The 22,422-nt window shown below is 36.2% G+C and overlaps 1 protein-coding gene across 5 annotated transcripts in view; it reads right to left on the bottom strand.

Annotated features, from left to right (window-relative positions):
- The window catches only part of cv-d (crossveinless d), a 53,810-nt gene that overhangs the window by 24,012 nt on the left and 7,376 nt on the right, over window positions 1-22,422 (bottom strand). For all 5 annotated transcript variants that reach the window (XM_067779639.1, XM_067779655.1, XM_067779648.1 and 2 more), the window contains exons 4-10: window positions 10,188-10,415; window positions 9,808-10,118; window positions 9,179-9,705; window positions 8,987-9,121; window positions 6,129-6,301; window positions 4,973-5,190; window positions 4,660-4,879 (exon numbers count right to left, since the gene is read on the bottom strand). In XM_067779639.1, the coding sequence (XP_067635740.1) occupies window positions 4,660-4,879; window positions 4,973-5,190; window positions 6,129-6,301; window positions 8,987-9,121; window positions 9,179-9,705; window positions 9,808-10,118; window positions 10,188-10,415 (1,812 nt within the window). The remainder of the gene's footprint in view (window positions 1-4,659; window positions 4,880-4,972; window positions 5,191-6,128; window positions 6,302-8,986; window positions 9,122-9,178; window positions 9,706-9,807; window positions 10,119-10,187; window positions 10,416-22,422) is intronic.

The raw sequence follows: 22,422 nt of genomic DNA on the forward strand, positions 1-22,422 counted from the left end.
TCCTCCTCCAATTGTGTGCGCTTATGTTTTTGCTACAGTCATTTTATTTCCATGTTCGTATGAATTAAAGCATTTCGGCCCAGAAAAGGGAGGGATTACTGATTACTTTAGCCGGACACCTTTATTGTGCTTGAAGTTAAGTTTTTAGCAGAGCTGTTAACGAATGCAATCACCATGGAATGCAATCCATGCATTCCCATTCCAATTCCGTCATTGACCAAGACAAATATAAGTCGACCTATCCTAATAGCATATATCCACTTGAGATTTGTTCGAGATTTAGGCATCTCAAAGGATTTAAAGTTAAATCTTGCAAGTTTTATCATACAAAATTAAATCTCGAAACGCGGAAGATTTAAGTTAAATCTGATTTAAATCATCAAATATTTGTTAAATAATTACAATATTTCAGGTATGGCAACCTATAAATTTTTTGATAGGAAAATATTTTAAGGTAAAAGCAGTTTCTAATTACATGGATGACAGATGTTGTTAATAGCAACGTATCTCAGGGGGCGGGTTAAAATGGTTTTAATTGAAATAAAGAATTTTTTGACAGACAGATATGAACCAAATTTAGTTTAATTTTATTTCACAATTCGTTAACTACTTAAAATGCTAATCTATGCATGACACATGAATCTATATCCTGGTTTACCAATTTATGTCGTTTGCGAATTGTGAATAGGAAATAAATTAGGGGCTTCATTCTGTATTGCCAACGATAGCTCAGACGAATGATTCGCCTCCAAACAATTTCGTCTATGAACTGTGTATTCTCTATCACTTTCGTTCGGCCTTTATGTTTCTTACTATATGTCAAACAGGAAGGCGAAAGCAATTGTCAAATGATACGTTGCCTTCGTTTAACATAGTGCAAATACACTAGCGATTCGTCTCTAAGGCGAAACGAACGTTCGTTTCGTAATAGAGAATGAGGCGCTAAGCCTTTTTTGAAAAAAAAAATTATTTTTTCAGTTACCTTTTTAAACGGTCTCCTGAGATACGACTTTATTAACGATTTCGTTAAAACCTCCGTTTTAATAAAATTTTTAAGTTACGACTAAAAAAATATTGCAATCCTATGGGGCTGCAATCCAAGGAATAATTAAATTAGCATTTTTCATCCATCTATTTGTCTGCCGCCCCAAGAGGCATACTTACAAGTTTTTTTTTTGCAACTTTCTTTTAAATAAAGGTATCGTTATGAAATTTGGCACATAAATTCTTACCACGAGTAAAGTTACCACTAAAAAGGGGCGTTATTGGAATATACAAGCCTTCTATTTATGAATCCAAAATTTCCTATAGATATAATTCTATATTTCAGTAGCAAAACACCTGTCCTCTTCACGGTTCCCCCATAAATTCAGAAAACAAAAATTCAGAAACACATTTTTTCAGAAAACATTAGTCAGAACCCTTTTTTCAGAAAGCCAAAATTCAGAAGTCAAAACTCAGAAACAAAAATTCAGAAATCAAATTTCAGAAGTATAAATTCGGAAGTCAAATTACCCAAGTCAAATTTCCGAAGTCAAAATTCAGAAAGTAATCAGACAGCAAAAAACTAAAATTTTGCGCAAAATTTAATGTTTTTTTGCTGTCTGATTACCCTCTGAATTTTGACTTCTGAAATTTTACTTCTGAATTTTTTTTGAGCCTGGAACACAGCAACGTCGAAAGAAGGCATTATATTCAATAGAATTATGGAATATGTATAATATTACCAAATTTGGTGAAGTCCGTACAAATAATTCAACGTTATTCGAAGTGCTTTTCGGACACACCCTAACATATTTAATTGCAGAAATAAAACAAAAAACCAAAAGGCAATAATAGAAACAAAACTGCAGTAATTTTCAGCTGGAGGCGAGCCATATCGGAAACACAAGAAAAAATATAAAGACTTCGTTTGTTTAATACTGTAAATTCAAAAGATCGTGGGTTCGAATCGAGCTCAAGACCTAACAATAATTATTTTATCATTATTATTGTTATGATACATTTTTTCTTAATTAAAACAACAAAAATTGTTAATACATCCCAGAGCACGGGGAAAAAGTGTCAATAAATATGACACTATGGCATCATTGCCACGAAACAAGTCCAATCTTTACATCCATTCTGCAAAAATGTGCTGCAGTTCTGTGAATATCAATTGGCAAGAAACAGGTTTAGACGGTTAAGCGCCAATTAAGTAAGTAAGTAAGTAAGAAACAGGGTAGAAGTAGAAATAATGAAGACAAACAAACAACCGCTGTGATAGCTGAATGGTTATAGCAGCGACGCCTAAACGTTGCCGATGAAGGAATTAAGCAGTTCCCGAAATGGATCTATACAACGAGCTTTGGCAGTTGTCTAAATCTTTTTCTTTCTTCTATTCTAATTTTAAATTTCTTCAATTAAGAAAAAATTTATCATAACTATAATAATGATAAAATAACAATTTTTAGGCTTTGATCTCGATTCGAACCCGCGAACTTACAAATCAGCAGGCCGATATAACAACAAAAATTGTAAATCTCATTTGAAAAAGATAAACGCGGACAAAATTAATTATATACATACTTGCTATTGCACACAATTCAAAACTTTAGATTGTACTACTTTTTCTTTATACATATTCCTTCCAAATCATATATATAATACTCCTTATATTGCTACAAAAAGCTAGGTACATTCCCAAACATCAGAGTGCCGATATATTGCTGTTTAAACGTTTTTGTTTTTGTATGCAATAATCGAATGTACCTAAATTTAAATTTTTTCTTGCCACACTTATGCTGCTACAATCAATAAAATTTTATTGGCTGTCTTGTTTTCATTTCGAATTCAAAACACATTGCGAGCGTTTTCTATTAGCAATATAGGAGTATTACATATATGTACATATGTATGTTCGAAATAAGTAAACGTTTTTGAATTTTGAGAAAAATTTAATATTTTGTCTGTCATCAGACTACTTTCTGAATTTTAACCTCTGAAATTTGACTTCTGCAATTTGACCTCTGAATTTTGTCTTTCTGAAAAAAGGGTTCTGAATAATTTTTTCTGAAAAAATGTGTTTCTGAATTTTGCTTTCCGAATTTATGGGGGCACACTTCTTCACATTGTACGGCTGCTTCACATTGTACGGCTGACTTGAACAGCATATACAATTTTTAAAATGGGAATGTTAACGTCCACTTTTGATCGACTTATGGCATCGATATCTTGAAAACGGTTAAAGATGGGGTGGTGTAACCTCCGCGGAGATTTAGGTCGAACTTCTCTTCCGTTTTGTAACGTGCTCCTTTTTTATTTTTACTACAAATTGACGGGATTTGTTCTACATGTTTTGTGCCGACTGCGAACGGCAGGAAAGTGAATTTTCATTGAGAAGCTTTTAATGGCAGAAATACACTCGGAGTGTTTGCGAAACCACTGCCAAACTCGCTTAGAAATTTGTTTTTCTGATTGAAACAACATTTTTCTAAGTTTGTGATGTTGCTCTTCCCGGAACTTTAACCCAGCACCTTTTGTGTGGTAGGCGGAGCACGCTACCACCACACCATGACGGCCCTATCAAGAGGGAAGATGCATACTCGATTTCATCATTAGAGGCTTAACAGTTTTTTGAATCATTCTGAGACAGTTCCTCTAAAATTTTAGCATTGTTGCTTTATAATAAACGGAGGTATCTCGTTGAATGTTTAAAAAAACGTGTTTTTAATTTTTATATAGAAAACGGGCGTGATAATCAACAGGCTTTTTCGGTTGTGTCTACCGCTCTGATCAATCGACACCTGAGTTACTGCAAAAATCGCCCAGGTGTCATATTAGCCGGGTACACGAATACCTTAGCATTGCCTTGGACGCCTCATCAGGGGAAGAAATAGTAAAAATATTGTTTCTTCCCCGCCTTTTGATGTTGAAATACGCAAGCTTCAGCTAACGTGAGTTACGTTGGCACCATCCGGAGATGCAGCAGAGTATACTCTTCCGAGATCTTTTGCCCTAATCAATGAAAAATTTATTAAGTTGGCCCGAAACTGGCGTGATATAAGCCCCACTTCCTTTTAAAATACTCATTAACACCTTTCATTTGATACCCATATCGTACAAACAAATTCTAGAGTCACCCCTGGTCCACCTTTATGGCGATATCTCGAAAAGTCCACCTATTGAACTAAGTCCACGCCCTTTTAAAATACTCATTAACACCCTTCATTTGATACCCATATCATACAAACAAATTCTAGATTCCGCCCTGGTCCACCTTTATGGCGATATCCCTAAATGGCGTCCGCCCATAGATCTATCGCCTACTCCCTCTTAAAATACTCTTTGATACCTTCCATTTGATACACATGTCATACAAACACATTCCAGGGTTACCCTAGGTTCATTTTCCTACATGGTGATTTTCCCTTATTTTGTCTCCATAGCTCTCAGCTGAGTATGTAATGTTCGGTTACACCCGAACTTCGCCTTCCTTACTTGTTAAATTTAAGTATGAGATGAGGGATGAGAGTTTATCGGAATTAGAATCTGAGACAATCGGACGTTCCGATGTAGCGAAGTCAAAGTCGTAACTCTGTTAGATCGCCAGTTTTTAAGCATACTTACTACGCAGGAAATATATATATCTTAGGAGAATTTTGTCAACAAATTACTTACCGCCAACTGTCCAGTAAATTTTCCCAAAGCCTCGGTATCGAATTTGAGATATGCAACTACAGGTAAGTCCGACTTCGAATCACCTACTAAAAACGCCTGCAGCATAGCACCGATACCGAATTTCGAGTCTCTATAATCAAAAATATAGTTTCCGGTAACCCAATAACGTGGTTCTGGCTTTTGAGGTAAATGTCGATGCATGTACGAGAGCAGACGACGGCTGTACGAAAAAAAAATTATGTCTATAGTGAAAGAAGAGTTAGGGTTGTGTTTGAGGTAATTTTTCCTCATTCAGAGCGATTGGTTGACTTACAGATGTTGGTAACATGGATAAGTTGTTTCGGATATGCTTGTAATGGTTGTACGATAATAATTAATCATATGCGGATCCGTTTCACTTTGTATAATACGATGAATACTGATAAGACGGGCTGCTGTAGGATTTGATATAAGTAGTAGAGTAACAGCGGCGACACGTAACTCCAAACTGGCATTACGTGACTCAAAAATTGGCCAATAGATTTCATAAATCTGTAAAAATTTTTAAATTAAGAAAATAAGCTAGTTAATCGAGTGTTAACCATGGCTCAATTAGACGGTTGGCTCATCTCATCAGCTAATTTAATTTTTTTCATTGCAGTGGCGTATGGATTGTCAAAAGGAGATGCTAAACGCAAAATGTAACCAACACCTTGACAGTTATTTACTGCCTTGGTGGGAAAGTTTTTATTAATCAGTAGTTTCACCAAAGAGGATAAATATAATAAGAGCCGCCAGTCTGCTACTCGCTGCAAATTAAATAAAAATTGATGCCTAATGTTTTCTATGAGGGACATTTTTAACTGTCTCGCATTTATCCATGTCGTGTAGGCACCTTATGCAAATGCGATTTTTGGAAAGAGAATTAATTAAATTAATACAGTCGGAAAAATAAACACAAATACCCGACGAAAATGTATAAAAGACATTTTGTGCACATTTTGCCCAAAGAGAAAACAGCGACTACCACTTAAAAAACATCGAGCAAATGGCGGCGAGAAACGAGTGACGTCTCTTACCATAATTTCAAAGAGGATAAATATAATAAGAGCTACCAGTCTGCTGCGAGTGGCGAGTAACTCGCTGCAAATTAAAAAAAATTGATGCCTAATGGTTTCTATGAATGACATTTATGTACATCTCGCCAAAAAAAAACCTGCGATTACCCTATCCAAAAACATTATGCAAAGTAACGAGTGACGTCTCTTATAATATTTATCCTCTTTGCTTTGGTTTCACATCGGTTTAAGCTATTCTATAAGTGAATGCATCTAATCTAGTGCATTATTTTCCCACAACACACAAGTTTTTGTTTTCTCTCCATTCCATTCGCCTAATACCAGCACGCAGATTTTGACAATCTGTACAAAGCTATGTTGTTGCTGTAGTGTTAAGCCAACCATATAGTTGAACCATGGTGTAAGCCTTACTCGTTCTGCGCGTTCAGAGGCTAATGAAAGTGTCGTCCATGCTGCTAGAAATTTGATATCTTCATTTTCATTTGGATCACTAACAATGGGATCCAGATAGTTGGCAACATTGCCCATCTGCAGATTACTTAGACCTTGTAGGTATAACATTTTTAGCTCATAATCTGGGCTATCTGTGGAAGATATTTAGAAATAGAGGAAAATTAAAAACGAATTCAGCCTGTCGTAAATTTAAAAGTAATTATCAAGGATAGTAAAGGCGCGACACTTTTGCGTAAAATTTTCACAAAGTAATGATTAAACTATTGTATGCAAAAAGGACTTGAACAAGTAAGAAATATATTGAGATAAATTACAATTTAAAAAATTAATTATTTATTGCCCAGGAAAGGTCAAATAAGAGCGTAGGAGGGCAATCCTGTTACAAATATGAATATATCATACACATATTTAGCAGGCGATGCTCTGGCAACCCCAAGTTCCTCATGGAACTGTTAGGATGGCCTAGAAGGTTTAATGTGGTCATATTAAACGTTCCCGAGATGGTTGGGCTAGTTAGTACCTTAATCGTTTCTTTTTAAGTCCACATATTTACTGTGAGCCGTACAATCTTCCAAAGATCTAGAGATTTGTTCCGAATTATGGAAAAAGTGTGTCAAATTTATCGCAGCTTAATTTGATGTTTTAAAAAAAGGGCAACTATATAAAAAATCGTTGCAACTACGATTATGATTGTAAAGATTTTTAAAGTAATCTTTTTACCAGCTTTGAGCTGAGTTTACGTCTTCGTCATAATATCCAAATGCAAAAAAATGTTTAATTATAATGGAGTAGCCATACTTGAACGCATGCAAAGGTTTTTTGATAGGGCAAGGTGGAATTTGTGCATAAGCTTAGAGGGGTCTGATTTGGTGGAAACTCCCACAAGTTTAATCATAAAAATTGGTTTAAGATTTTAGTTGTTTCGATGATTTTCAATATAAAAATTTATTAAAGCATAGCACATACAAAAATAAGAGACCTTGTGAATTGCCTTATTTTTCGAGCGAAATAAAAAGCTCGGAAGAATGACTTCTTTCTTATTAACAAAAGATACAATTACGGCTATCCCTCTTTATTCGAAAATTTTTGTTCTTATTCGTCCGAAAAATTTATTAAACGTTATTTTTTTTCCTGTTTTTAATATTTTCATGTGGTTTTTCATTTTATTTCGATTTTTGTGGTGACGTTCCTTTTGGTGTTGCTTTTATTGCAAATAATTTAACAACAAATCATCCGGGCCGGATTTTTCGGCCAAATAGCCACTTTCAAAAATTGTTCTCGAATTTTATAGTAAAACTCAAAAGAAAAAAAAAAGATTGAAATAAAATCCACTGATTCATAGTCAAATCCTTTTATCGATACTTCTTATGTACTAAGTGGCAAATCACTTTCACATTTTTTTCATTCTTTTGATTGAAATTTTGACCACTAAGTAATTTTTAACGATTTTATTTAGCTTGACTCTGTATATCGGCGGCCAGCAGACCAGCAGGCCGGCCGGCCGTAGTGAACGAATTTTGTAATTAAATATTAAGTAACTTCCCGATAAGCTAAAAGTTTGAAACTTGGAATATAGTTCAGAACCCGATCACAATGCAATAATAAGAAAAAAAATCCGATAGGTGGCGCATGGATCGAAATATTTCAAAAAATAGTATTTGTGGTCCGATTTGGCTCATATTTGGAACACATAATACATCCATAAATAGAATGCGGCATATGAAAAAAATCGCCTCCAGGTGGCGCAAGGATCGAGATATTACAAAAATCCTATTTCTGGTCCGATTTAGCTCATATTGCGAACAAATATTACATACAGTCCGGAAGAAGTAACATCAAAATACTTTGGAGTTCGAGGATGGACAAGCATACGTGGCGCCGAGTCGAGTAAAGTCTTTGGAAGGATTATATATTGAGGACTTAGATTGCAACAAATTGTCAGGAAAGAGTCCTTGTAAAAATGAGTCACTAAATGAACTAAATAAAATGAGAAGTAATAGACAATTAAATAAAGACTAAAAACTTGAAAATAAAATAATTAAAAAAAATTGTTAAGTTAAACGGTTTTATTGATAACAATACTTACATTAAGTAATAATTATACTAAAAACTAGAAAATAATTCGGTAGGTCCCAGGTACTAGTCATCACACTTCCTCATCAATATACGGCGTTGATCAGAAAATTAAATAAAAGCGTTGGGCGCGTGAAATTTCTAAAAATGTGAGGCGTACCATCAGGTTCAGTTGGTCTTACTTATGACTAACAAAAGAAATTTGACGCGTCCAACGCTTTTATTTAATTGTCTGATTAACGCCCTAGATTGACGAGGAGTGTGATGACAAGCTTATAGTGTTATTATTACTTAATGTAAGTATTTGTGGCGGCCACCGGACCAGCCTACCACACAGAATGCCCTGGGTTCACACCCCGGGCAAAGCAACATCAAAATTTTAGAAATAAGGTTTTTCAATTAGAAGAAAATTTTTCTAAGCGGGGTTGCCCCTCGGCAGTGTTTGGCAAGCACTCCGAGTGTATTTATGCCATGAAAAGCTCTCAGTGAAAACTCAACTGCCTCGCAGATGCCGTGCGGAGTCGGCATAAAAACAAGTAGGTCCCGTCCCGCCAATTTGTAGGAAAAATTAAAAAGGAGCACGACGCAAATTGGAAGAGAAGCTCAGCCTAAAATCTCTTCGGAGGTTATCGCGCCTTACATTTCTTTTTTTTAAGTACTGTTTTCAATAAAACCGTTTAACTTAGAAAAAATTTTTAAAATTATTTTCTTTAAATAATTAAAGCAATATATGGACGTCTTACTCAAATAGTGATTAAAGTATTTTTGTACATATTCTTCAAATATGTCTCTATTAATACGTCCAGCCATGAACACGTTATGTACTAGAGTAGAAAAACTCAAAATAGCCGCTTGATGTACATCCGGTCTATCGGGTCCTGCAAAGCACATTAATACCATTAATACTAACAGAATGAAATTTTATTTATACTTACCCAATGTCAAAAAGACCTCGCATTCTTTCACCAACTCCAATGACAATTCGAATATATGAAATGGTATCGATATTAAAAGTTGTACCGCGATCGTAGATTTCAACTCCTTATCAAGTACTATATCTCTTGTCAAAAATACTGAGGCTTTTGTACCAATGCGCGGTATAATCTCAAGAAACACATTGCGTATCGTTTCTTGTCTATACGATGTACCTATATCCACATCCTGATAAAGCTTCTTTATGGAATCATAATCCATTTCAGACAACACTTTAATCAGATCTGAAACAGCTGTGTCATATGGCTCGCCAAATTCAAGCTGGGAGCTTTCGAGTCCCTCTACAAGATGATTTAGCATAGTGGATGCTGCTGTCATTAGAGATTCTTGTAGTTGTGGATTGCGACCACCAGTAGGGTCATTTACTTCGTTAGGTAGAAGCTCAAGACCAGACAACTCGGAACACATTGATGTCTCAATATCGATGGAATTGTTGATAGAAGTCTCATTCAAGAAATTAAGCAATAATCTAAGAGTATAGTTAACAGAAGGTTCTGTTAGTAAATCAAGTATATATGTCCGTCTGTGGTGGGAGGTTATATACATATATCAAAGCACCCAAAATACTCACTCGGAGTTGATGTATTGCGCTTCTCCCGTAGACTCGAATGTATGTATCAGAGTTGTACCCTTTACATGTGCCATACTAAGAAAGTAACCGGTGACTGGATGAGGCAACATGCCATATATTGCCTCATTTCCACTAATGACATTCTTTTGAAAGTCAAATTCGCAAGTATTCGGTGGTACATTGCTGCGGGTTACATGAATGGCTTCGGAGAAGGGTGTACAAGTTTTCAGTTCAGGTGTTTTACGTATGGAAATATAATTGGTTTTGTTTGATACAAAATACTCCGTAGAACATTTGCCGTGTATACCGATCTTTTCAAGAATGAATTTCATATAACTTATATGCTCCGAAATTTGCAATTAATAAACTTGGAAACCTACCTCGTCAACAACGAAAGCACCAGTTGACTCTACTTGAAACTGGAGTATTGATGCAATGGCACGTTTGAAATTTGTTGACCAAATGGGATCAGCTTCCTTGAAGATAATATGTGAGACTGTGCCATCTGATGTGAGTACTATTTTGAAAGGTTTGTATGGTGGATACATTTCCTTATTCTGCAAAAACTTTTCCCCCGAATTATTTAGAGTAACATCATCGATGACGAGCTGGAAAGAAATATAAAAAAAAACTACATTATCTATATATTAATACGTTAACAAAATTTCCATACAATCAATTGACAGGCTGTTTCGCATAGTTAGCATACGTAAAATCATATAAAAGTGCATTGGCCTGTTTTTGTTAAAAAATATTACTCTATTTGTTTATAATTAATAGAAACAGTTTTTTTGTAAATTCGAACAATCTCTGCAAATATCGAAATTTATTTTCGTGCCCATAAGTGCGCCATCTGTAGGACCAATTATGTTAGTGCTCTAAGACACAAACCTACATATTATGTTGAATTCGAAACTCGAAAAGCTGCGTAGTCGTGTACGCGCCAGACGGTGAAAGAATAAAACATGGTTTCCCATTGTTGCCACTTACCTATATTAAAAAAAAATAAATGTAAGGCGCGATAACCTCCGAAGAGATCTAAGGCCGAGCTTCTCTTCCAATTTGCGTCGTGCTCCTCTTGATTTTTCCCTACAAATTGGCCGGACGGGACCTACTTGTTTTTATGCCGACTCCGCACGGCATCTGCAGGCAGATGAGTTTTCACTGAGAGCTTTTCATGGCAGAAATACGCTCGGAGCGCTTGCCAAACACTGCCGAGGGGCGACCCAGCTTAGAAAAATTTTCTTCTAATTGAAAAACCTTACTTCTAAAATTTTGATGATGCTTTGCCCGGGGTGCGAGCCCAGGGCATACGGTGTGGTAGGCGGAGCACGCTAATTATTAGCGCACAAAAAACTTGAAGAGAAGTAATTTTTAACCGTCTTATTTTTTGGACAAAGTTTAATTACACCTAAATGCATAGGTCTTTATTTAACAGATTCTTTGTTTTCTTATTTTATTTGCTTTAAAAAAACATGAAATCACAAATAATGATTTAACTTTTGTTGAAACTAACTAAATTTATTTATAACAATTAATGGCGAATTTGCCCGAAAATGTTTTTGCATTTGCAGATTAAATCCTCATTTTAGATAAAGTACGACTTATATTGAAAAAAAAAAAATAAATAAATAAATTTGCTACAAAAATATGACAATGCATTTTTTATATTATCTTTTATGCTAATTTATTTTATTTCTTATTTTATTATATATTCCCTTATTTCAACTTAGTTTATTATTATTTAAATGCAACTTGACAGAATCGGAAAATTTCACTTGAAACGAAAAAAAAAACGTCCCAAAAACGTTTTTGATTTTAGGTCAAAACGGCAACCGGCATCATAGCGGCCGTATTGCATAAGCAGTATATTACCCACTATATTTATTATTAGGCTAACTTTGTTGGATTATATGCCCATTAATCGGATGCTTTGATCCCATAACCCTAATTTGTTTATGTCGCTTAAAGTTATGAAATTAATTTTATTTTAGTAAATATGTTTGCGTGAATAATTTCAATGTTTTGTTTGTTTTTCTTTTCCTTTTAATTTATTCTGCTTTGTTATATCTTAGTATTATGTCGTTCACAGACGATATTTTATGGTAGATATGGTCATATATATTCATGAAATGGAGTGTTTACAAATTTAATACAAATTAATTACGTACATACATAAATCTCAATGGGAATGCCAACATCAAATATCCGAACATTAGAATCTTCGTATTTCCACAATGATAACATTAAAACCCGGAAAAAAGTCTAAGTGCACTTATTGCGTTTTTATATGGAACTGTTTATTCACTTACTTAATTTTTTCGCACTTTAAGTACTTTCTTTTTTTTTTCTTTCATTTAACATTTTTTAGTAAACTCTACCTTCTTTCTCATTACATAATTTTTTTATATTTTTATTTTATTTTTTATGAAGGTATCTTCTATTTTATTCGGAATTTTCGTTTTGTGTCACACTTACATATTACATATGTATTTATACAAAATTAAACTCGGTAAAGCGGCAATTGCGTACCTAACGGGTGGCGTGAAATAGGTTAAATTCCTTTAGCACATTTCTTCGTTTTTAACGAAAACTTCGTGTTATTTGAATTATGAAACTATTGAAGTAAAGGGGCGATATACATATGTATATGGGTGATTTAGGCCTACTGGGGAACCGAGCACCCAAAACCAACTAAGGTAGCGCGCCAACGGGAACCTCCCGGGGGGGTGTGGAAAAAGCTATTTTTCAATTCAATTTCAAGTAATTTCACCATAATTCTATGTCAACTTAATTTGTTTTTAGATATTGTTTATATTTTTGTTTAAGGAGCTCCATACCAAGACGTTGTAATTACATTTGAAAAGTTTGTAGAAAATTTAAGAAATTACAATCAAAAAGTACGTCTTAGATCAAATTAAAAATTTTAATGAAAAATTTAAAAGAAAGTTAGACCAGTTTGCTATATTTCCACTCACTGCTTAACTAAAATAAAAAATAAATGTAAGGCGCGATAACCTCCGAAGAAATCTAAGGCCGAGCTTCTCTTCCAATTTGCGTCGTGCTCCTCTTGATTTTCCCTACAAATTGGCCGGACGGGACCTACATGTTTTATGCCGACTCCGAACGGCATCTGTAAGGCAGATGAGTTTTCACTGAGAGCTTTTCATGGCAGAAATACACTCGGAGCGCTTGCCAGTCACTGCCGACGGGCGACCCCGCTTAGAAAAATTTTCTTCTAATTGAAAAACCTTATTTCTAAAATTTTGATGTTGCTTTGCCCGGGAGTTGAACCCAGGGCATACGGTGTGATAGGCGGAGCACGCTACCATCACACCTTGGTGGCCGCCACTGCTTAACTATTACCGCATTATTGCACTACCCCCAACACTGGATGCATAAACTGAGTTGAAAAAAATACAAGTTGGTTGAATTTCGACCACAGGCGATACTAGTTGGTTTTTAAAACTTGAAAATAATAGCTTGGGTTGTGGTGGTACACATTAATATACTGTTGTAGCTATATAAAATGTTGATTAGTATTGGGAGCCCAATTAACCCTGGCAGTATTTAATTATATGTAGGTTGCTGATTGCAAGGAGGTGTTCTTTCTCTCCTCCTCTAAATGTTGTGGTATTTGCTGATGACCTGACTTTCCATACGAGGAGGAAGTTTCTAGACAGATAAGGTTAGGTTGGTAGGGCGTGTATGGGAGCTTCCCGCACTTCCACACGGAGAAGTTTTTGTTCATTGTGAACGCCCTCGGTAATTGTCGGAAGGAGGCAATCAAATACAAATACCTCAAACAAAACACTTGTTTTCACATACTAAATTAAGTAAAAATGAAAAATATACCTCCCCTACGTTTAACACACAGTCGAAAAGCCGTGAATCCATCGAGGCATCGGTTTAAAATTGCCATGAGCTGGGATGACGCCCGTAAGTACTTTTACTTCAGATTGGCTTAGTTTGAGAAGGAAGTCTGTTCCTATCCTCAAATAAAGTAGAATTCAGGACCATTCATTCCCTACAATATTGCTATGCCCGGCAATCCAACAAAGGTAATGGCTTCGATTTTTTCAAGTTAGATTTTATTACCTTCAAGGCAGCATTGCGGTCAACTATGATTGTTACATTAGCATCTGAATCTGCAATACCATGGAGAAGTCTGTACGCTTCATTACTGTACGCCAGTTTCTGCTTCGTTTGTTAACTTCACAAATCTTGTGTCCAAGATTTAGGAAATCATCAGGGCATAGGTCCGGTATAGCTGTTTACAAATAGATCCAAGCTGTATGGAAAGCTTGGTGAGAAATATTTTGTCAAGAACTAGGAGTAAGTTGGAAGTTTAGGCTGCCCGTTCAGCGCATCATCTTCTAAACGGGATTCGTCGCTATCAAGAATCCTGTAGAGGGGATGCTATCCAGTGCGTAATCTATTAGGGAGCTTAAAATGACTAAATGGGAGAAATACGCGGCTACTAAAGAGTTGAGGGATCACGCAACCTTGCCTAATCTTACTGAGGCGCTGAGTATAAGCATATATATAATCAAACCTCAACTACCTTCGTGTTCTAATTCATGGAGTTTACTGTATTTATAACTCGTTTCTTTGTGGACTATAAACATAACATAAAAATTCTGATATTGTTGATGACGTCAGTGATAAGACCCATTCTAATATATGAATGGACACGCATAAACTCCTTATGTGTTTAGTATATATCGCTGTTCATTCGAGGTAAACAGCTGTTAGCCTGATATGACTCATGTATGTATCAAAGGCTCCTTAATATTGAGCTGTGCTCTGAGATGACTAGTATTTTGGGTGGGCTTTATCGTCCTCACATTACAAGCAGCACACACACTTCGTATATCGAAGGTCATTCTGGATAAGTGATACTGGAAAGTTTGATTTTCCCTTCCGAAAAAAGAGGTACTGAACTCTGAGAATGGGGTTTACTGTTTATCAAAAAATTAACGGACCGTGTATAGATGAGGTCAAGGGTATTCTCATCCTTTTTCACATTAAATAAAAAAATGCCGAGTATTTTCTTAGTGCTTACGAAAATGTCTCCCTATTTGGGAGGCGGCGATGCATCAAGCAGTGGTCTGTTTAGATGCTCGGGTCCTTGATAATTCCCGTGAAACTTTCTGTTGTGGGTCTCATCACTCTCTTGCATGTTGAGCTATATCGTCTGTCTGTAAATGATATTCCTCACGTTTGGCCCACTTGTGTTTATTTACCAGAAGTGTGATGTCCATATTGAGGTCTCTGATTCGTGGTCTTCGGGGCCAAATTACCTCGCCAAGGTTTTAAATGTTTTATAGCCGTTCCGCTATTTACCGTGCTTAACGTCGCTTTGTCTCTTTGCTTCCTTAGCCACTCTCCACTCTCTTGCACTAGGTTTAGGTAAGACACCTTCCCAGAGTCAAATAGGATTTGCAGAACCCAATAAATTAAGTTCGATAACACTGAAATAGAGCTTTCAGCTATTATTTAACATCGTTAAGCTAACTCTAAAAGATATGAGTCTATTTAAGCCCAAAAGTTCAAGGGTCCGCTCCAGTGCCATTAAAAGACAATCTACGCTGAGCTATCTCATCGGCAGCCCAACTAAAAAGAAGCACAATTTTACAAATTATCAACGCTGATGCAAAGAACTCCCTAGTTGTCCAAGACAATCGCTGCGCATTTACTGGCACTTGCAGCATGCAGTGGCATGATTTCGAGACCACACAGGCTTCAGATCGATAAATGCTCGCTGAATGAAGTGATGCAGGCCTCCCACTACACATGCCCAGGAGCATCTAGAAATGCGTTAAACGCGTATTTTTGTTAGTAGTAAGGTAGTTTGCAATTAGTTCGCTTGACTGTAGGATAGTTTGTACCTGATACCAATCCGAGTTGTATTAGTTTTTTGGCATCGTCTTAGTTCGTGGTTAGTAAAAAAATCAAATGTAAGATTTGCACCAAGCGATTGCAATTCGTTTGGATACGAAGCTTCACACTACCCACTGGAGAGGTTAATTTGTTTGACATCATAATATAAGGCAACAAAGTAGAGAGCAAAGAAAATCAGTCGTCTTTGGGTATTTAATTGATTACACAGTTCAACAAAAGTAGAACTTTCCCTTACACCAGCGTAGACATGGTAATTTTCATCAAGCGTACTTCGTACCGAAAAAATTTTGCTGAATATTTTACAGAGCTGAAGATTAAGGGGTCTTTGGTGAAGTTTTACAAAATCTGGAATAGTTGAAACTTTAGTATCGTAGAAAATATTGCTCCCTGTACAAAACTTAACATATCATAATAAGACTCAAACACGATTGGTCCTTCATAGTTTTGTTTTTACCCCAAAAATGAAAATAACGAGTAAATATTTAGCAACATTGGAGAAATGGTGAAATTTCAAGTGTTAGCACTCATTTCATAAGGACTTATATTCCGCTGGCATTGTTTAATTGCTCCAGAATTACGGACTTACTGAGAAGAAATAAAAAAGTCTCAATCAACGAAATTGACCACAACTAAGGAATATGGCAACAGACCGCCGACGTCAATGAGATTACTGACGCTTTGCAACAATATCACAAAGTTGGGGATGAGTATTTGGTAGGCTTGTAATACAAAAAATCGGTACCGTCCCAAGAACCAACATTTACCTATGTAAATCAAGCATTGAGAGGTAGGCCCATTGAGCAGAAAGCAAAAATATCTAGCGACAGAGGTTTTATAGCAACGATGATTCAAAAAATTAGAGCTGATGCCAAAAAGGAGGTCTGTGGCTAAGCAGCCCTTTTTTAAACAGCCCTAGCTAACCCCGGTAAAATTCAAAACAGCATGGAATAATCCCAGTCTTTTGATAAAAGCAGACATATATTTCGCATTTATCTACACACCTGCATCCTTTCTGTCTCAACCTTTTCCTATTCTCTTTTTCCTCATCCCTTTGCGTTTTCAAGTTAACCTTAATAGGCCCACTCAATTTCCATCCCTTACTTTCTTTCGTAAATCTTCCCCCTTTTCCTCTTCCGGCTCTTGCTCTTATCCTAATGTTATTCTTACTATTCCTTTTAACCTTTTTCTTATTATTTTTTCCTTTTAACCTCTTTTCTTATTCTTACACTGCTTTTAACTTTTTCTAAAATCATTATTTTTACTTTACTTCCAGTCTCGCTCTTCCTCTTGTTCCTTTACTTTTCGGAATTCCCTTCAACCTCCTCTACTTTCTTTTAAAAATATAGGAAAAATTTAAACATAATATCAGGACAGACAAGGGGACAGCTGTTTCGATTATAACTTGTAAATCTCTTCAAATTATTTTCTCCTTTTCCTATTTCCAATTTGGCTTGGCTCTTTTCTGCACATTGCTTTATTAAAGTAGTACAAAAGTAGAAAAATAGTACAAACAAGTAAGGAAGGCTAAGTTCGGGTGTAACCGAACATTACATACTCAGCTGAGAGCTATGGAGACAAAATAAGGGAAAATCACCATGTAGGAAAATGAACCTAGGGTAACCCTGGAATGTGTTTGCATGACATGTGTATCAAATGGAAGGTATCATAGAGTATTTTAAGAGAGAGTAGGCCATATATCTATGGGTGGACGCCATTTAGGGATATCGCCATAAAGGTGGACCAGGGCGGAATTTAGAATTTGTTTGTACGATATGGGTATCAAATGAAGGGTGTTAATGAGAATTTTAAAATGTTGTGGACTTAGTTCAATAGGTTGACGCCTTTTCGAGATATCGCCATAAATGTGGACCAGGGGTGACTAGAGAATTTGTTTGAACGATATGGGTATCAAATGAAAAGTGTTAATGAGTATTTTAAAAGACCGTGGCCCAGGGGTGACTCTAGAATTTGTTTGTACGATATGGGTATCAAACGAAAGGTGTTAATGACTATTTTAAAAGGCCGTGGGCCTTAGTTCTATAGGTGGGCCAGGGCAACTCTAGAATTTGTTTGTACGATATGGGTATCAACTGAAAGGCGTTAATGTGTATTTTAAAAGGGCGTGGACCTTAGTTCTATAGAATTTGTTTGTACGATATGGGTATCAAATGAAAGATGTTAATGAGTATTTTAAAAGGGCGTGGGCCTTATATAGGTGGACGTCTTTTCGAGATATCGCCAAAAAGGTGGACCAGGGGCGAATCTAGAATTTGTTTGTACGATATGGGTATCAAATGAAGTGTTAATGAGTATTTTAAAAGGGCGTGGGCCTTCGTTCTATAGGTGGACGCCTTTTCGAGATATCGCCATAAAGGTGGACCAGGGGTGACTCTAGAATTTGTTTGTACGATATGGGTATCAAATGAAAGGTGTTAATGAGTATTTTAAAAGGTAGTGGTGGTAGTTGTATATGTGAAGGCGTTTTCGAGATATTGACCAAAATGTGGACCAGGGTGACCCAGAACATCATCTGTCGGGTACCGCTAATTTATTTATATATGCAATACCAAGTACAGTATTCCTGCCAAGATTCCAAGGGCTGTTGATTTCGCCCTGCAGAACTTTTTCATTTTCTTCTACTTAATATGGTAGGTGTCACACCCATTTTTCATTTTCTTCTACTTAATATGGTAGGTGTCACACCCATTTTTCAAAGTTTTTTTCTAAAGTTATATTTTGCGTCAATAAACCAATCCAATTACCATGTTTCATCCCTTTTTTCGTATTTGGTATAGAATTATGGCATTTTTTTAATTTTTCGTAACTTTCGATATCGAAAAAGTGGGCGTGGTCATAGTCGGATTTCGGTAATTTTTTACACCATTACACCGATATATCGATTTTTGCTCAAGTTATCGTATTAACGGCCGAGCGGAAGGACAGACGGACGACTGTGTAAAAAAACTGGGCGTGGCTTCAACCGATTTCGCCCTTTTTCACAGAAAACAGTTATTGTCCTAGAATCTAAGCCCCTACCAAATTTCACAATGATTGGTAAATTTTTGTTCGACTTATGGCATTAAAAGTATTCTAGACAAATTAAATGAAAAAGGGCGGAGCCAAGCCCATTTTGAAATTTTCTTTTATTTTTGTATTTTATTGCACAATATCATTACTGGAGTCGAATGTTGACATAATTTACTTATATACTGTAAAGATATTGAATTTTTTGTTAAAATTTCACTTAAAAAAAATTTTTTTTAAAGTGGGCGTGGTCGTTCTCCGATTTAGCTAATTTTCATTAAGAATACATATAGTAATAGGAGTAACGTTCCTGCCAAATTTCATCATGATATCTTCAACGATTGCCAAATTACTTCCTTCTTTTAAAAGTGGGCGGTTCCACGCCCGTTGTCTAAAATTTTACTAATTTTCTATTCTGTGTCATAAGTTCAACACACCTACCAAGTTTCATCGCCTTGTCTGTCTTTGGTAATGAATTATTGCATTTTTTCGGTTTTTCGAAAATTTCGATATCGAAAAAGTGGGCGTGGTTATAGTCCGATATCGTTCATTTTAAATAGCGATCTGAGATGAGCGCCCGGGAACCTACATACCAAATTTCATCAAGATATCTCAAAATTTACTCAAGTTATCGTGTTGACGGACAGACAGACGGACGGACGGACATGGCTCAATCAATTTTTTATACTCAGTTGAGCAGAGCTCACAGAGTATATTAAGTTTGATTGGATAACGGTTGGTTGTACAGGTATAAAGGAATCGAGATAGATATAGACTTCGTCAGGAACGAACCTATCATCGGTTCAGGAACACACATACAATCGATTCACAATACACATTCCTATATATACATATTACTGCACAACCACTTTTATTGTACACACTCTTGATATACATATTATTGAAGATTGTTCTAGACACGAACTATAATAAAACACGTGCCTTCTCAATCGTTCTATTTTATTTAACAAAAGTAATGTGTACCAAAGTTAAGGTACATTACAACATCCATATATCAAAATCATCAGGATCGAAAAAAAATTTGATTGAGCCATGTCCGTCCGTCCGTCCGTTAACACGATAACTTGAGTAAATTTTGAGGTATCTTGATGATATTTGGTCTGTAGATTCCTGAGCACTCGTCTCAGATCGCTATTTAAAATGAACGATATCGGAATATAACCACGCCCACTTTTTCGATATCGAAAATTTCGAAAAACCGAAAAAGTGCAATAATTCATTACCAAAGACAGATAAAGTGATGAAACTTGGTAGGTGAGTTGAACTTATGACGGAGAATAGAAAATTAGTAAAATTTCGGACAATGGGCGTGGCACCGCCCACTTTTAAAAGAAGGTAATTTAAAATTTTTGCAAGCTGTAATTTGGCAGTCGTTGAAGATATCATGATGATATTTGGCAGGAACGTTACTCCTATTACTATATGTACGCTTAATAAAAATTAGCAAAATCGGAGAAGGACCACGCCCACTTTTAAAATTTTTTTTTTTTTTAAGTAAAATTTTAACACAAAATTTAATATCTTTACAGTATATAAGTAAATTATGTCAACATTCAACTCCAGTAATGATATGGTACAACAAAATACAAAAATAAAAGAAAATTTCAAAATGGGCGTGGCTCCGCCCTTTTTCATTTAATTTGTCTAGAACACTTTTAATGCCATAAGCCGAACAAAAATTTACCAATCCTTTTGAAATTTGGTAGGGCATAGATTTTATGACGCTAACTGTTTTCTGTGAAAATGGGCGAAATCGGTTGAGGCCACGCCAATTTTTTATACACAGTCGTCCGTCTGTCCTTCCGCATGGCCGTTAACACGATAACTTGAGCAAAAATCGATATATCTTTACTGAACTTAGTTCACGTAATTATCTGAACTCACTTTATCTTGGTATAAAAAATGAACGAAATCCGACTATGACCACGCCCACTTTTTCGATATTGAAAATTACGAAAAATAAAAAAAATGCCATAATTCTATACCAAATACGAAAAAAGGGATGAAGCATGGTAATTGGTTTATTGACGCGAAATATAACTTTAGAAAAAACTGTAAAATGGCTGTGACACCTACCATATTAAGTAGAAGAAAATGAAAAAGTTCTGCAGGGCGAAATAAAAAACCCTTGGAATCTTGGCAGGTATTACATATATAAATAAATTAGCGGTATCCAACAGATGATGTTCTGGGTCACCCTGGTCCACATTTTGGTCGATATCTGGAAAACGCATTCACATATACAACTACCACCACTCCCTTTTAAAACTCTCATTAATACCTTTAATTTGATACTAATATCGTACAAACAGGTTCTAGAGTCACCCCTGGTCCACCTTTATGGCGATATATCGAAAAGGCGTCCACGTATAGAACTAAGCCCAACGCCCTTTTAAAATACTCATTAACACCTTTCATTTGATACCCATATCGTACAAACATATTCTAGAGTCACTCCTGGTCCACCTTTATGGCGATATCTCGAAAAGGCGACCGCCTATAGAACGAAGGCCCACTCCCTTTTAAAAATACTCATTAACTCCTTTCTTTTGATACCCATATTGTACAAACAAATTCTAGGGTCACCCCTGGTCCACCTTTATTGCGATACCTAGAAAAGGCGTCCACCTATAGAACTAAGGCCCACTCCCTTTTAAAATACTCATTAACACCTTTCGTTTGATACCCATATTGTACAAACGCATTCTAGAGTCACCCCTGGTCCACCTTTATGGCGATATCTCGAAAAGGCGACCACCTATACAACTACCACCACTCCCTTTTAAAACCCTCATTCATACCTTTAATTTGATACCAATATCGTACAAACACATTCTAGAGTCACCCCTGGTCCACCTTTATGGCGATATCTCGAAACGGCGTCCACCTATAGAACTAAGGCCCACTCCCTTTTAAAATACTCATTAACACCTTTCGTTTGATACCCATATTGTACAAACACATTCTAGAGTCACCCCTGGTCTACCTTTATGGCGATATTTCGAAACGGCGTCCACCTATAGAACTAAGGCCCACTCCCTTTTAAAATACTCATGAACACCTTTCGTTTGATACCCATATTGTACAAACGCACTCTAGAGTCACCCCTGGCCCACCTTTATGGCGATATCTCGAAAAGGCGACCACCTATACAACTACCACCACTCCCTTTTAAAACCCTCATTCATACCTTTAATTTGATACTCATATCGTACAAACAAATTCTAGGGTCACCCCTGGTCCACCTTTATGGCGATATCTCGAAACGGCGTCCCCCTATGGAACTAAGGATCACTCCCTTTTAAAATACTCATTAACTCCTTTCTTTTGATACTCATATTGTACAAACAAATTCTAGGGTCACCCCTGGTCCACCTTTATGGAGATATCTCGAAACGGCGTCCACCTATGGAACTCCCTTTTAAAATACTCATTAACACCTTTCATTTGATACCCATATCGTACAAACAAATTCTAGAGTCAACCCTGATCCACCTTTATGGCGATATCCCTAAATGGCGTCCACCTATAGAACTATGGCCCACTCCCTCATAAAATACTCTTTAATGCCTTTCATTTGATACACATGTCATACAAACACATTCCAGGGTTTCCCTCGGTTCATTTTCCTACATGGTTATTTTCCCTTATGTTGTAACCATATCT

Source organism: Eurosta solidaginis, chromosome 1 (assembly GCF_040869045.1).
Source record: "Eurosta solidaginis isolate ZX-2024a chromosome 1, ASM4086904v1, whole genome shotgun sequence".
NCBI classification, from domain to species: Eukaryota; Metazoa; Arthropoda; class Insecta; order Diptera; family Tephritidae; genus Eurosta; species Eurosta solidaginis.